The sequence below is a fragment of the Pseudophryne corroboree genome, chromosome 8 (assembly GCF_028390025.1).
Source record: "Pseudophryne corroboree isolate aPseCor3 chromosome 8, aPseCor3.hap2, whole genome shotgun sequence".
Classification (NCBI taxonomy): Eukaryota; Metazoa; Chordata; class Amphibia; order Anura; family Myobatrachidae; genus Pseudophryne; species Pseudophryne corroboree.
The window spans coordinates 389304928-389318058 of NC_086451.1; the positions used below are offsets into that span (position 1 = coordinate 389304928).

Below are 13131 nucleotides of genomic sequence, written 5' to 3' on the forward strand. Positions count from 1 at the left end.
ATGGCCCCCGTAAACATCACCATAAAGAGATGCAGCGCATTAAATCCTGCAACGTATCTCCCAGGTGTGCCTGGACAGGCACAAAGGGTGGAGGATGAGAGTAATGGTGAAGGAGGATTTAGCACAGGAAAAGACATGCATGATTGTATGGAATATTTGACCCAAAATTTCACGGCAAGGCCTGACATCAGTGACAACCGACTGGAAGATGTAGATTTTACTTTCTACACTGACGGTAGTTGTCACAGACAGACGGACTCGGGAGACTTGTGTACTGGATACGCAGTCGTAGATGACCAAGGCACCATAGAAGCAGAACCGCTAGGCCCACCTCACTCAGCCCAGGTTGCTGAACTGGTTGCCCTAACCAGAGCATGTGAATTGGCTAAGGGAAAGTCAGCCAATATCTACACAGATTCTAGGTACGCCTTCGGGGTAGTCCATGATTTCGGAGCCCTATGGCGCCTCAGAAATTTCATGACGGCAGCTGGTACACCGGTAGCGCATGCAGCTCACATCAAAAGGCTTCTAACAGCGATACAGGAACCCGACAGAGTGGCTGTTATCAAGTGTAAAGCACATACATATAGCCAAGACCCAATATCACTTGGTAACAGCCGAGCAGACGAAGCTGCTAAGTTAGCAGCTGGTACCCCCAGACAGACAGACATCACACAACTGATGGTATTTAATACTGTTAACACACAGAAATTGTGTGAAATGCAAAATTTGTGTTCCCCACAGGAAAAGGCAGTCTGGAGGTTAAAAGGATATGGCCAGGAGTCCTCAGGACTCTGGACAGATGGACAGGGTAAACCAGTGGCACCAAGAGCATACCTTCCAAGTCTAGCGGAAGCAGCACACGGGCTGACTCATCTGGGCAAAGAAGGGATGTGTAAACTAGTAAGAGCTTACTGGTGCGCCCCAGGATTTTCTTCCCATGCAGGTAAGAGAGCAATGACATGCCTCACCTGCTTGAGGAAGAATATCGGGAAAGCAATACCAACAGAACCATCTCATATCCCACCAACAGACGGCCCTTTTCAAGTAATACAGATTGATTTCATACAATTACCCCCTTGTCGAAATTTGAAGTATGTACTAGTTTGTATAGATGTGTTTTCAAATTGGGTCGAAGCATTTCCTGCGGCCACAAATACCACTATGTTTACTGCTAAGAAAATTGTGCAGGAATTTGTGTGTAGATACGGTATCCCTAGAATAATTGAAAGTGATAGGGGTACCCATTTTACAGGTGATGTCTTTCAAGGAATGTGTAAGTTGATGGGAATTAATAGTAAGCTGCACACTCCGTACCGCCCCCAGGCGAGTGCGAAGGTAGAAAGAGTGAACAGCACTATTAAAAATAAATTGAGCAAAGTTATGGCAGAAACAGGATTGACATGGCCAGAAGCTTTACCCATTGTACTATACAGCATCAGAACCACTCCCAGGTCCCCTCTTAATCTGTCCCCCTTTGAAATTCTGTTTGGTCGACAACCGCATGTTATGATTAACCCTCAGGATGATTTGAAGTGTAACAATGAAGTGACTGTAAAGTACTTGGTTAAGATGAGTAAACAGCTAAGGAATCAGAATGATAACTTGAAGTTGGTGATTCCTGATCTGCCAGATAGTAATTGCCATGACATTGAACCTGGGGATTATGTAATGATACGGAATTTTCTACGCTCAGGTTGCCTTATTGACAGATGGGAAGGACCATACCAAGTCTTATTGATTAGCACAACAGCATTGAAGGTTGCCGAGAGAGAGACTTGGGTTCATTCGTCCCATTGTAAGAAGGTTGCTGATCCAGAGAGGTCTCGTGATAAAGAACAGACGGTAGAGGAAGTTGTATCACTGGAGTGTCTGTTTCAGGAAGATTGAGACGGCACCTGAGCATTGAGAAATAATAAGATCGGAGGCAGTTGTCTATCCCCTGTTCCCTTTTATTGTTTTTCTCCACCCCCATCCCATCTCCCTCAATTATTTCTTTCCCCCTTCTCATTTTTCTCCATTTCCTCCTATAAGATGGACTTGCCCCAAGAGACTGTGATCCGGATTTTCCTGTTGACCATGATGTTGACCAGAGCAGTCTGTTCCGGCGAGAGTACCATGGAGGTCGAGAGAGGTTCTGGAATGGGTTCTGATGACAGAGATGGAGGCGTAGATTTCCAAGAACAACATAATCACCAAGCAAAGGCGAGTATCAGAAAACGATCTGGTAGCATTGACCATAGAAGGAACTGTGAAGGATTGTTAGCTGAAGAAAATTGCATCTGTAGGCATTGTGATAACTTAGTTGAGGATGGGTGCATCAAGAAATGTCAGTCCAGTTTTAACATTAACATGGACCGGCATCCATTGGGTGACTATCACTCATTAGTGGGTAAGGTGTTAAACCAAACAGACTGCTGGGTATGCTCTCAAGTACCTCAAGGTCACAGCAAGTCAGGACTAGTACCATTTCCTTTAACGATAGGGGAGGTACTTGAGTTAAGTGGTGGGAGGCCGGTGGACAAGAGGTTTAACATCTCTAGTCCTCCTAGTTTGAAGCTCCACCAATACCATGTGGATAGGTCCTTAGTGTGTTTTAACATTTCCAATCCCCGAAAGCCGGGAAATTGGGAAGTGTCATGGAATAACAAAACCATGACCTTTTCATATAGAGCCGATAGAATGCCTACAGATACAGAGCTTATACGCCACATAGCCGATAGTGGAAAATATTTCCGATATAGGTATACCCTAGGAAGTAGGACCATAAGAGTTGGAGAAGTATCACCAGGATACTGTGCACATATCATACAACCGGATACGTGTACTAGACAGATGGGAGAATTAGGGTTAGGAGGGTTCACATGGAAGATGTGTAACTTGGTTCTAACATATTCAGTCCCATATGTTCTCCCCGATGATGCATATTTCATATGCGGGAGAAAGGCGTATAAGTGGCTTGCCCCAAACTCAGAGGGATTGTGTTATATTGGAAAAGTATTGCCTGAGGTAATGACTGTATCACATACCAAAATGAAAGATATTCACCGCAGTGCCCCAGCTCCTTATACTCACACTCATTACGAGCACATCGTTAAACGGCACCTGATAGAAAGAACAGAGCATCCGGCTTCTGACCTGATCCATGAATCCACCGGGATTCAATTCCTAATCGCGTTAGATATCACTCGTACCGCCAGAGGAGTGATAAATTATAAATATATATCTGCGCTTGCAAATTTATTAGACAATATCACTGAAATGTATGATGACACATTCAGGTATACTGGGAGAGAGTTACAAGCCTACAAAACAGAACTGGTTCAGCATAGGATGATTCTCAATTATCTCACGGCTGTGACAGGCGGGTATTGTGTTACCCTAGCGACTCAGTATGGAATAAAGTGCTGCACGTACATTACAAACAGCACTGAGGACCCAGCCGAGGTCATAGACCAAAAGATGGATGACATTTTGCAATTAAAATGGGAGTTCCGAAGGAAACACAACCTCACCCTTACTGCCGTGGGTAATGAGCTGACCGGTTGGGTGTCATGGTTGAACCCACGAAATTGGTTCTCTGGTTTAGGAGAATGGGCCCAAGGTATTATCATGGATGTAGGCAAATTTCTTTTGTGTATTCTGGGTGTCATCATATTGGTTGGTCTGATATTTAGATGCGTTCGGGTTTTAACAAAGTGTAAACGTAGCGCCCGAGTGATGAGTTTAAGAAGTGAAGATACTGTAATAACAACGACTGATTTGATTTACGACCCAACCATTGAGACAATGTTGTGATGAAAATGTGATTCCACGGTCCGTTTCTTTCACCCGTTTCTCCTTTGTTTTCCTCCAAGGTACAAAGACATCTGCTTGGAAGAAGAATTTGACAACCTTTTACACAGACCATTGATGGACAATGCCATAGACCCCCAATATCCCTAGCGATTTTAAAATTTTACGATAGCCCAACACTTTTGTAAGTCTATGGACATTGAGAAAGCTTTTGCTCAAGCAATTATAGCAAAAGCATCAGGAGACTACAGTCAACATGTACATCAAGACAAGACACCAGACAAGACTTCAATCAACAAATGTATATTAAACTCACATAGTTTATGACTGCATTTACCATAATTGCTTCTTATCTTCATCTCTACAACCTTCAGGTAATGACACACATAGTCGATAGGGAATATAGGCACAGATATCAGCACTCACATATCCCCCCATTCATGTATCATCAACTAAAATGTGCTCCCCCATTTTGTTGCAACCAAAAGCCGAAAAGAGCTCGGTAAAGTTTGACAGCCCATCCACAGACCCGTACCACGGGATAAGAAGGAATTCAAATGTATACTTCGCAATACCTCGAAGCTTGATCTAAAACACGTACGGCACGATGATACATGACCCCTCAAACATGGACTCATACATACATGCTTCTACTATCTCAGTAGGTCATACCTTTTTCCCACCTTCTTCTCTTCTCCCTTACCCAATCATAGAAATGTATTATACATGACATATATTTTTCTTTTTTTTGAACTGTTTTAGGAAGTGGCAGTTATTGGTGACTGCCAAAGGGTGGACTGTCAAAGTCAGAAAAATATCACGCTGCACATTGCCATATATACACCTCATGCGTGTGCCCGCTGCACGGGCATGAGCTCTTCCGTGCGTGCGTATACTCGCAGTCGCGTGCACTCGCAGGCGCACGGTATGCGCATTTACGGTAGAGTTTGTGTGCGTCTAGCGGGCGACTCAATCGTTACATATTTTAGTCATATAATGTATTTTGTAGATTATGGTCCTGTTGATAGAATCTGAAAGTTTAGTTAATGTAGCATGTTCAGAGACAAAGAGATCCCTCTTTGTTTGATACGAAGGGTCAGACAGGGGTTACACAGTGGTGTTTAGTATCCATCGGAAGGGTATATAATTAGCAATATTCCGGTGTTGGTTAGAAACGGATTAATCGCTCGTGCGTATAGTTATGACTATAAGAAGTTTATGGACATTTACTATATTTGCAGTTTATTACCCATGCGGCGGGAAACCTGAGTTTCCCTCCCACTTGAGCAGTTTGAAATAGTCACAGCCCACCTGTATGAACCAACCTATGACCTTTTGTTATAATGCGGAGACGGATTCCTGTGTCCAATGAACAATAAGAATATAGGGACCATTGTACTGTACTGTGTGTAAGTGTATATAAAGACAAGCCGACCTGGGCCAGCTCCATTCTACTCTTCTCAACGGTTCTCATCACTGATAATCGGGAGCTGGATATCCAGGAAGGCGCATGCGATTGTTTCCCCTTGTGCGTAAGTTCTCTGCAGCCATTTTACCTCCTATTTGTTGTAAGCCATTCTCTCTCTCCTTCCCCTTTAAATGTAATAGTGTTGCTATTGTATTTTAACGTGTAGTAATTCTGTTAGATATTTATGTTAGCCTGGTAGTGTATAAACTGTACTGTATATTCTTTTGCAATTGAACGTTCATTCTCTCTCTTAAAGGTGTTAGAACCTTAGACCGGTATTTGAGTGTTTATTATATTTCTGAGGGTTCTCTGAGCGTCTCAGTCGCTCATACAGCTTTTAAACTAACAAGGTTACATTGCGTTGCATCTACACATTATCACTGCATAAAGGTTTACAGTATAAGTACATTCTTTAAGGTATAGTTATTAAGGTTTAATTCTGTGAGCGTCAGCGCCGCTTGTGATCTCCTCGTGGTCTCGAGCGTCCGCTACGCTGGTAGCGTATCATTACGGTAATCGGCAGCTTATGGTGTGCTTGATACCAACAGCGTATTCTCGCGAGCGTTTGTGTCGCTCGAGCGGCTCGCTCCCGATACAGCGTCCGCTACGCTAAGGGCGTACCCTTACGGTACCTCGTGCGCCAATTGCGTACTGTGTCTCTTAACCTTTTATAGTGTTTAACATAGGGTAAATCAAAAGGCTTTATCAGGTGCACAGTAGTCTCCATTATTCAAATTACGCCGCACAGTAGCACCGCTACACCAGGTAGAGCGCCATTTTACACATTACGACAGACAGCGTCCCCTTTTTTACACATTACGGCAGATTTCCCTTTTGACACATTACGGCAGACAGCGTCCCCTTTTTACACATTACGGCAGACAGCGTCCCCTTTTTTACACATTACGGCAGACAGCGTCCCCTTTTTTACACATTACGGCAGACAGCGTCCCATTTTTACACATTACGGCAGAAAGCGTCCACCTTTTACACGTTACGGCAGGCAGAGTCCCCTTTTTACACATTACGGCAGACAGCGTCCCCTTTTTACACATTACGGCAGACAGCGTCCACCTTTTAAACGTTACGGCAGACAGCGTCCACCTTTTACACGTTACGGCAGGCAGAGTCCCCTTTTTACACATTACGGCAGACAGCGTCCCCTTTTTACACATTACGGCAGACAGCGTCCACCTTTTACACGTTACGGCAGACAGCGTCCACCTTTTACACGTTACGGCAGGCAGAGTCCCCTTTTTACACATTACGGCAGACAGTGTCTCCTTTTTTACACATTACGGCAGACAGCGTCCCCTTTTTACACATTACGGCAGACAACGTCCCCTTTTTACACATTACGGCAAACAGCGTCCCCTTTTTTACACATTACGGCAGACAGCGTCCCCTTTTTACACATTACGGCAGACAGCGTTCACCTTTTACACGTTACGGCAGGCAGAGTCCACCTTTTACACGTTACGGCAGGATAGGTCCCCCTTTTACACATTATGGCAGGCAGAGTCCCCCTTACACCCCCCCCCTACCCTTAGAGTGTAGTGTAGTGTAGTGAAGTGAAGTGTACTGTGGTGTAGTGTACTGTAGTGAAGTGTAGTATAGTGTAGTGTCTGTGTAGGCACTTACGTGATGTGTACGTTCTTCCAGCGCTGTTGCTGGCTCCTGACTCCTCCTGTCTACTTCACAGGCAGAGAACTCAGCCGCAGCGCTGTCGGGACCTCAGCAGCAGCTTAAGCTGGACACGGGCGGGCGGCGGCTTCAGCAGCAGGACACAGTCGGGCGGGCGGCAGCGGCTTCAGTGGGACGCAGGCGGCGCCGCCTAAAACAGTGACTCTGCGGCCGTGCAGGTGTGATGCTCGATGGTGCGCCCTCAGTGGATTTGCGCTGTGGGCAAGGCACCATCGGCACACACCTAGTTACGGCTCTGGTAATCACATTGTTTTCTGTTACCTGAGATAGTCTTCATAGCTGGGAGTGCATTGTGTGTGACCTGGTATTTGGCACATGCAGCCTGATCTGCAAATGCAGTAAGTGGGATTTGTTTACCTTTGGCAAAGTACACTGTCTGCAACACGTTTACCTCAAATTATGAAGAAAAAAACATACCAATATGTTACTTGTACTGTAGGCATTGCAAATACTATATGTTACTTGTACTGTAGGCATTGCAAATCCTGTATGTTACTTATACTGTAGGCATTGTAAATCCAATATTTTACTTATACTGTAGGCATTGCAAATCCTATGTTACTTATACTGTAGGCATTGCAAATTCTATACGGTACTTATACTGTAGGCATTGGAAATCCTATATGTTACTTATACTGTAGGCATTGCAAATCCTATATGTTACTTATACTGTAGGCATTGCAAATCCTATGTTACTTATACTGTAGGCATTGCAAATCCTATATGTTACTTATACTGCAGGTATTGCAAATCCTATATGTTACTTGTACTGTAGGGAATGCAAATCCTATATGTTACTTATACTATAGGCAGCCAATTTCCCAGTGATTTTCATACTGCGCATGCGCGAATCTCCAGGAAAATGGCGGCACGCAATTTGTCCCAATGATTTCGGCAGCGCTGCTGCTGCGCCGCGGAACTCTGGAGGGTAAGTATTTATATTAATGGGTGCAGGGTGTGCTGTGTGGACCCCCCTGGACCCCCGGGGCCCGCACACACTGTACACATTATAAATACGCCAGTGCTTATACTGTAGGCATTGCAAATCCTATACGTTACTTGTACTGTAGGCATTGCAAATCCTATATGTTACTTGTACTGTAGGCATTGCAAATCCTATATGTTACTTGTACTGTAGGCATTGCAAATCCTATATGTTACTTGTACTGTAGGCATTGCAAATCCTATATGTTACTTGTACTGTAGGCATTGCAAATCCTATATGTTACTTGTACTGTAGGCATTGCAAATCCTATATGTTACTTGTACTGTAGGCATTGCAAATCCTATACGTTACTTGTACTGTAGGCATTGCAAATCCTATACGTTACTTGTACTGTAGGCATTGCAAATCCTATATGATACTTGTACTGTAGGCATTGCAAATCCTATATGTTACTTGTACTGTAGGCATTGCAAATCCTAGTTTAGAACAGATATAAAAAGATAACATATTAATCGCTAGCTTTTATTGTAGAAAATATACTTTTCTGTGACATAAAAATCCACAACTCTGCTGCCAAATATTACCAAAACTCTGAAATGTGAGTCCCAGAGGTCATTACACAAGGAGGCTGCGGTTAAAGTCATAGGCAACCTTCAGTCTTGTCTTCCCATTGGGCTGGGTCCAGTGCTGGAACAGGGACTGCAGGTGGTGGGAGGGGCTGAATCCGGTGACGTGGACGGATACAGATGCCACCTGGAGAAACGCAGACAAGTAGTGATCATTGCTGTTCTCAATGACCTAGATTATAATGTTCAGTTATATACAAAATCTAAGTATCTCTGATACAGGGCCGGCTCCAGGCATGTTCGACTGGAGCGGCCGCGCGGGGCGCCACTCTTTTAGGGCGCCGCACGCTGCGGCCGCCATATTCCTGCCTGGAGCCAGCCTTCAAACTGTGTGTGTGTGCGCGCAGCGCGCTGTGCGGCGCCGGCGTCTGACGTTAGACGCCGGCGCCGCGCAGCGCAGACGGAATCGTTCATCCGTCCAGCCGCCCGCCCGCCTGCCTGCCTGCCTGGGCCCACAGCAGTACTCCCCCTCCCGGCTCCCAGCACCGCAGTCCGCAGTGACAATGCCATGTAAGTTACATGGCATGATCATGTTACATGATGTAAGTTAAAATCTGCACTGTGGGGGCATTATATATCTGGCACTGTGGGGGCATTATGTTTATTCATGTGGGGGCATATCTGCACTGTGGGGGCATTATATATCTGGCACTGTGGGGGCATATCTGCACTGTGGGGGCATTATATATCTGGCACTGTGGGGGCATTATGTTTCTTGCACTGTGGGGGCATATCTGCACTGTGGGGGCATTATATATCTGGCACTGTGGGGGCATAGCTGCACTGTGGGGGCATTATGTTTCTGGCACTGTGGGGGCATATCTGCACTGTGGGGGCATTATGTATCTGGCACTGTGGGGGCATATCTGCACTGTGGGGGCATTATATATCTGGCACTGTGGGGGCATATCCGCACTGTGGGGGCATTATATATCTGGCACTGTGGGGGCATATCTGCACTGTGGGGGCATTATATATCTGGCACTGTGGGGGCATATCTGCACTGTGGGGGCATTATATATCTGGCACTGTGGGGGCATAGCTGCACTGTGGGGGCATTGATTCTTGCACTGTGGGGGCATATCTGCACTGTGGGGGCATTATATATCTGGCACTGTGGGGGCATATCTGCACTGTGGGGGCATTATATATCTGGCACTGTGGGGGCATAGCTGCACTGTGGGGGCATTGTTTCTTGCACTGTGGGGGCATATCTGCACTGTGGGGGCATTATATATCTGGCACTGTGGGGGCATATCTGCACTGTGGGGGCATTATATATCTGGCACTGTGGGGGCATATCTGCACTGTGGGGGCATTATATATCTGGCACTGTGGGGGCATTATGTTTCTTGCACTGTGGGGGCATATCTGCACTGTGGGGGCATTATGTATCTGGCACTGTGGGGGCATATCTGCACTGTGGGGGCATTATATATCTGGCACTGTGGGGGCATAGCTGCACTGTGGGGGCATTATGTTTCTGGCACTGTGGGGGCATATCTGCACTGTGGGGGCATTATGTATCTGGCACTGTGGGGGCATATCTGCACTGTGGGGGCATTATATATCTGGCACTGTGGGGGCATATCTGCACTGTGGGGGCATTATATATCTGGCACTGTGGGGGCATAGCTGCACTGTGGGGGCATTATGTTTCTGGCACTGTGGGGGCATATCTGCACTGTGGGGGCATTATGTATATGGCACTGTGGGGGCATATCTGGCACTGGGGGCATTAATGTATCTGACACTGTGGGGGGCAATAATGCATCTGGCACTGTGTGGGCACTTATGCATCTGGCAATATGTGGGCATTTATGTATCTGGCACTGGGGGGATTTATGTATCTGGCCCTGTGGTGGCATATCTGGCACTGTGCGGGCATTTTTATATATGGCACAGTGGGGACATATCTGGCACTGTGTGGGCATTTTTATATCTGGCACTGTGTGGGCACTTATGTATCTGGCACTGCGGGGGCATCATGTATCTGGCACTGTGGGGGGCATATCTGCACTGTGGAGGCACTTATGTATCTGGCACTTTGGGGGCATTTATGTATCTGAACTGTGGGTGCATATCTGGCACTGTGTGGCCATTTATGTAGCTGGCACTGCTGGGGGGCATGTCACGTGTAGCTGGCACTGCTGGGGGGCATGTCATGTAGTGTTCCCGCTAGGCGTCTGTGGCTAGGCAATGTGTCTCAGTGCTGTGCCTGGCGCAAAGTGTATAGGAGGTTCTACCTGGTGCAGTGTGTATTAGCTGCACTACTGTGTGGTGTAATGCAAATTGCCACTATTATGTGGCCACGTACCTTCCCCACGAAGTAACTCCCATTAATTTTTGCTGCGCGCCTTCGGCGCGCACTGTCCATGCTTTGACATATAGGTGTGGGAACAACAAGCAGTATGTACATCATTTTGCCCTCCTAACTTAAAAATGTGCCCTCCCTGTGATCAGCACCATGCCCTAAAAAGTGAACACTATCCTGTGTAGCTGGCACTGCTGGGGGGCATGTCATGTGTAGCTGGCACTGCTGCGGGGCATGTCATGTGTAGCTGGCACTGCTGCGGGGCATGTCATGTGTAGCTGGCACTGCTGGGAGGCATGTCATGTCTATCTGGCACTGCTGGGAGGCATGTCATGTCTATCTGGCACTGCACATTATGTGTATCTGGCACTATACTGGAGACTTTGTGTGTAAGGAACACTACTGTGGCTATGTGTAAGGCTGCTAATTGTGTGAAAATATTTTTACAGTTTGATGATATGAAGTTACGAGTCCACGCCCACTTTTCCAGAGGCCACACCCACTTTTCCGGGAGCGCGCGCGCCTTCGGCGCGCGCATGGGGGGGGGGGGGGGGGGCGCTTTTACATTTTCTCGCTCAGGGTGCTAGTAGGCCTGGAGCCGGCCCTGCTCTGATAGCTGCTTCTTACTCTCAATTTCCGACCGCAAAATCTGGCCCCCTATATTTCAATGGGGCTGCTATGCAAATTGGATATACAAAGATGGAGTTAGCCCATATGGGCTACTTTTTTGCAAAATTTACTAGAGAGGAATCCTCTGGATCCCTCTCCATCAGTCCCACTCACACATGTGACAGTAGACGCACCAATGCTGAATATGAAAGCAAACTGATAAAAGTAGCTATCACTTTGCTTTTAGGCATTCACCGGGACAGAGCTTTTTCTGGAAGCACTGACCCAGAGCCCCAACTATGGCAAATGCAAGCAGTCATTTCCATGACTACATTGCGATTTGGGGTGAAATTGTCTTACCACAACCGCATTTTATATTGCAGTTGGTAAATATGCCTCCTAGAGTATAGTGATAAGATCAATACACCAGATTTCCAGGACATAGAGATAAAGTGATATGTGGCAGATTTAGGGGCCGATTTATCACCATCCACATCTGATGATAATATCGGCCAAACTGGCAATGCGATAATTGAGTTCATTGCATGGATGTATCAATTATCGCATGCAGGGACAGAGCTTGCGAGAAAGCTGTTTCTGTGATGCCTCTCTGCAGCATCATTGGGGTATTTTTCGTGAAAAATACCCCAATGTCCTGCATGCGCCGGCGTCTGCCGCTACCACCACCGCTGTGATCCCCCTCTGTCGCAACTACCCCCACACAACAAACAGCCCTTCCCCCGGAGATATATACCTACCAGTCCCAGGAGCCGGTGTCCGCTACTTCCAGGAAGCTGCCGGGCGCCGGATCCTTCTTCTGTGCTGTGACCCCAGGTGCTGTAAAGTGAGCTGCCGTTTTACAGCATCATTGTACTGCAAAGGGGTCACAGTGCAGCACATGGAGGACCCGGTGCATGGGAGCGTTTACCGGAGCACCGATCTCCTGCTCCTGGGACTGGTAAGCAGGGCTGCCATCAGAAATTGCGGGGCCCGGGACTGACAAAATAGGCAGGGTCCCCCCCCCTTCCCCACTGTGGAGGAGTCAGCTCTAGAATTGCACCAGTTAACGTGTGTGTATGTGTGTGATAGGGAAACGGGAGGCTTGCACACACACACAGTATACATGCCCGAGACTGACAAAATAGGCAGCCCCCTCCCCCCACTGTGGAGGAGTCAGCTTTAGAATTGCACCAGTCAACATGTGTGTGTGTGTGTGTGTATGTGTGTGTGTGTGTGTGTGTGTGTGTGTGTGTGTGTGTGTGTGTGTGTGTGTGTGTGTATTAATAAGAACTTACTCACCGGTAATTCTATTTCTCGTAGTCCGTAGTGGATGCTGGGAACTCTGTAAGGACCATGGGGAATAGACGGGCTCCGCAGGAGACTGGGCACTCTAAAGAAAAGATTAGGTACTATCTGGTGTGCACTGGCTCCTCCCTCTATGCCCCTCCTCCAGACCTCAGTTAGGGAAACTGTGCCCGGAAGAGCTGACATTACAAGGAAAGGAAATTTGAATCCAGGGTAAGACTCATACCAGCCACAGCAATCACACCGTACAACTTGTGATAACCTTACCCAGTTAACAGTATGAACAACAACTGAGCCTCACTCAACGGATGGCTCATAACAATAACCCTTAGTTAAGCAATATCTATATACACGTATTGCAGAA

General features: G+C 46.8%; 1 protein-coding gene across 2 annotated transcripts in view; it reads right to left on the reverse strand.

Annotated features, from left to right (window-relative positions):
* Positions 1 to 8421: 8421 nt before the first annotated feature.
* Positions 8422 to 13131, reverse strand: part of LOC134947842 (uncharacterized) — a 100418-nt gene continuing 95708 nt past the window's right edge. For both annotated transcript variants that reach the window (XM_063935699.1, XM_063935698.1), the window contains one exon: positions 8422 to 8666. In XM_063935699.1, coding sequence (XP_063791769.1) covers positions 8529 to 8666 — 138 coding nt within the window. In that variant the 3' untranslated portion in view covers positions 8422 to 8528. The remainder of the gene's footprint in view (positions 8667 to 13131) is intronic.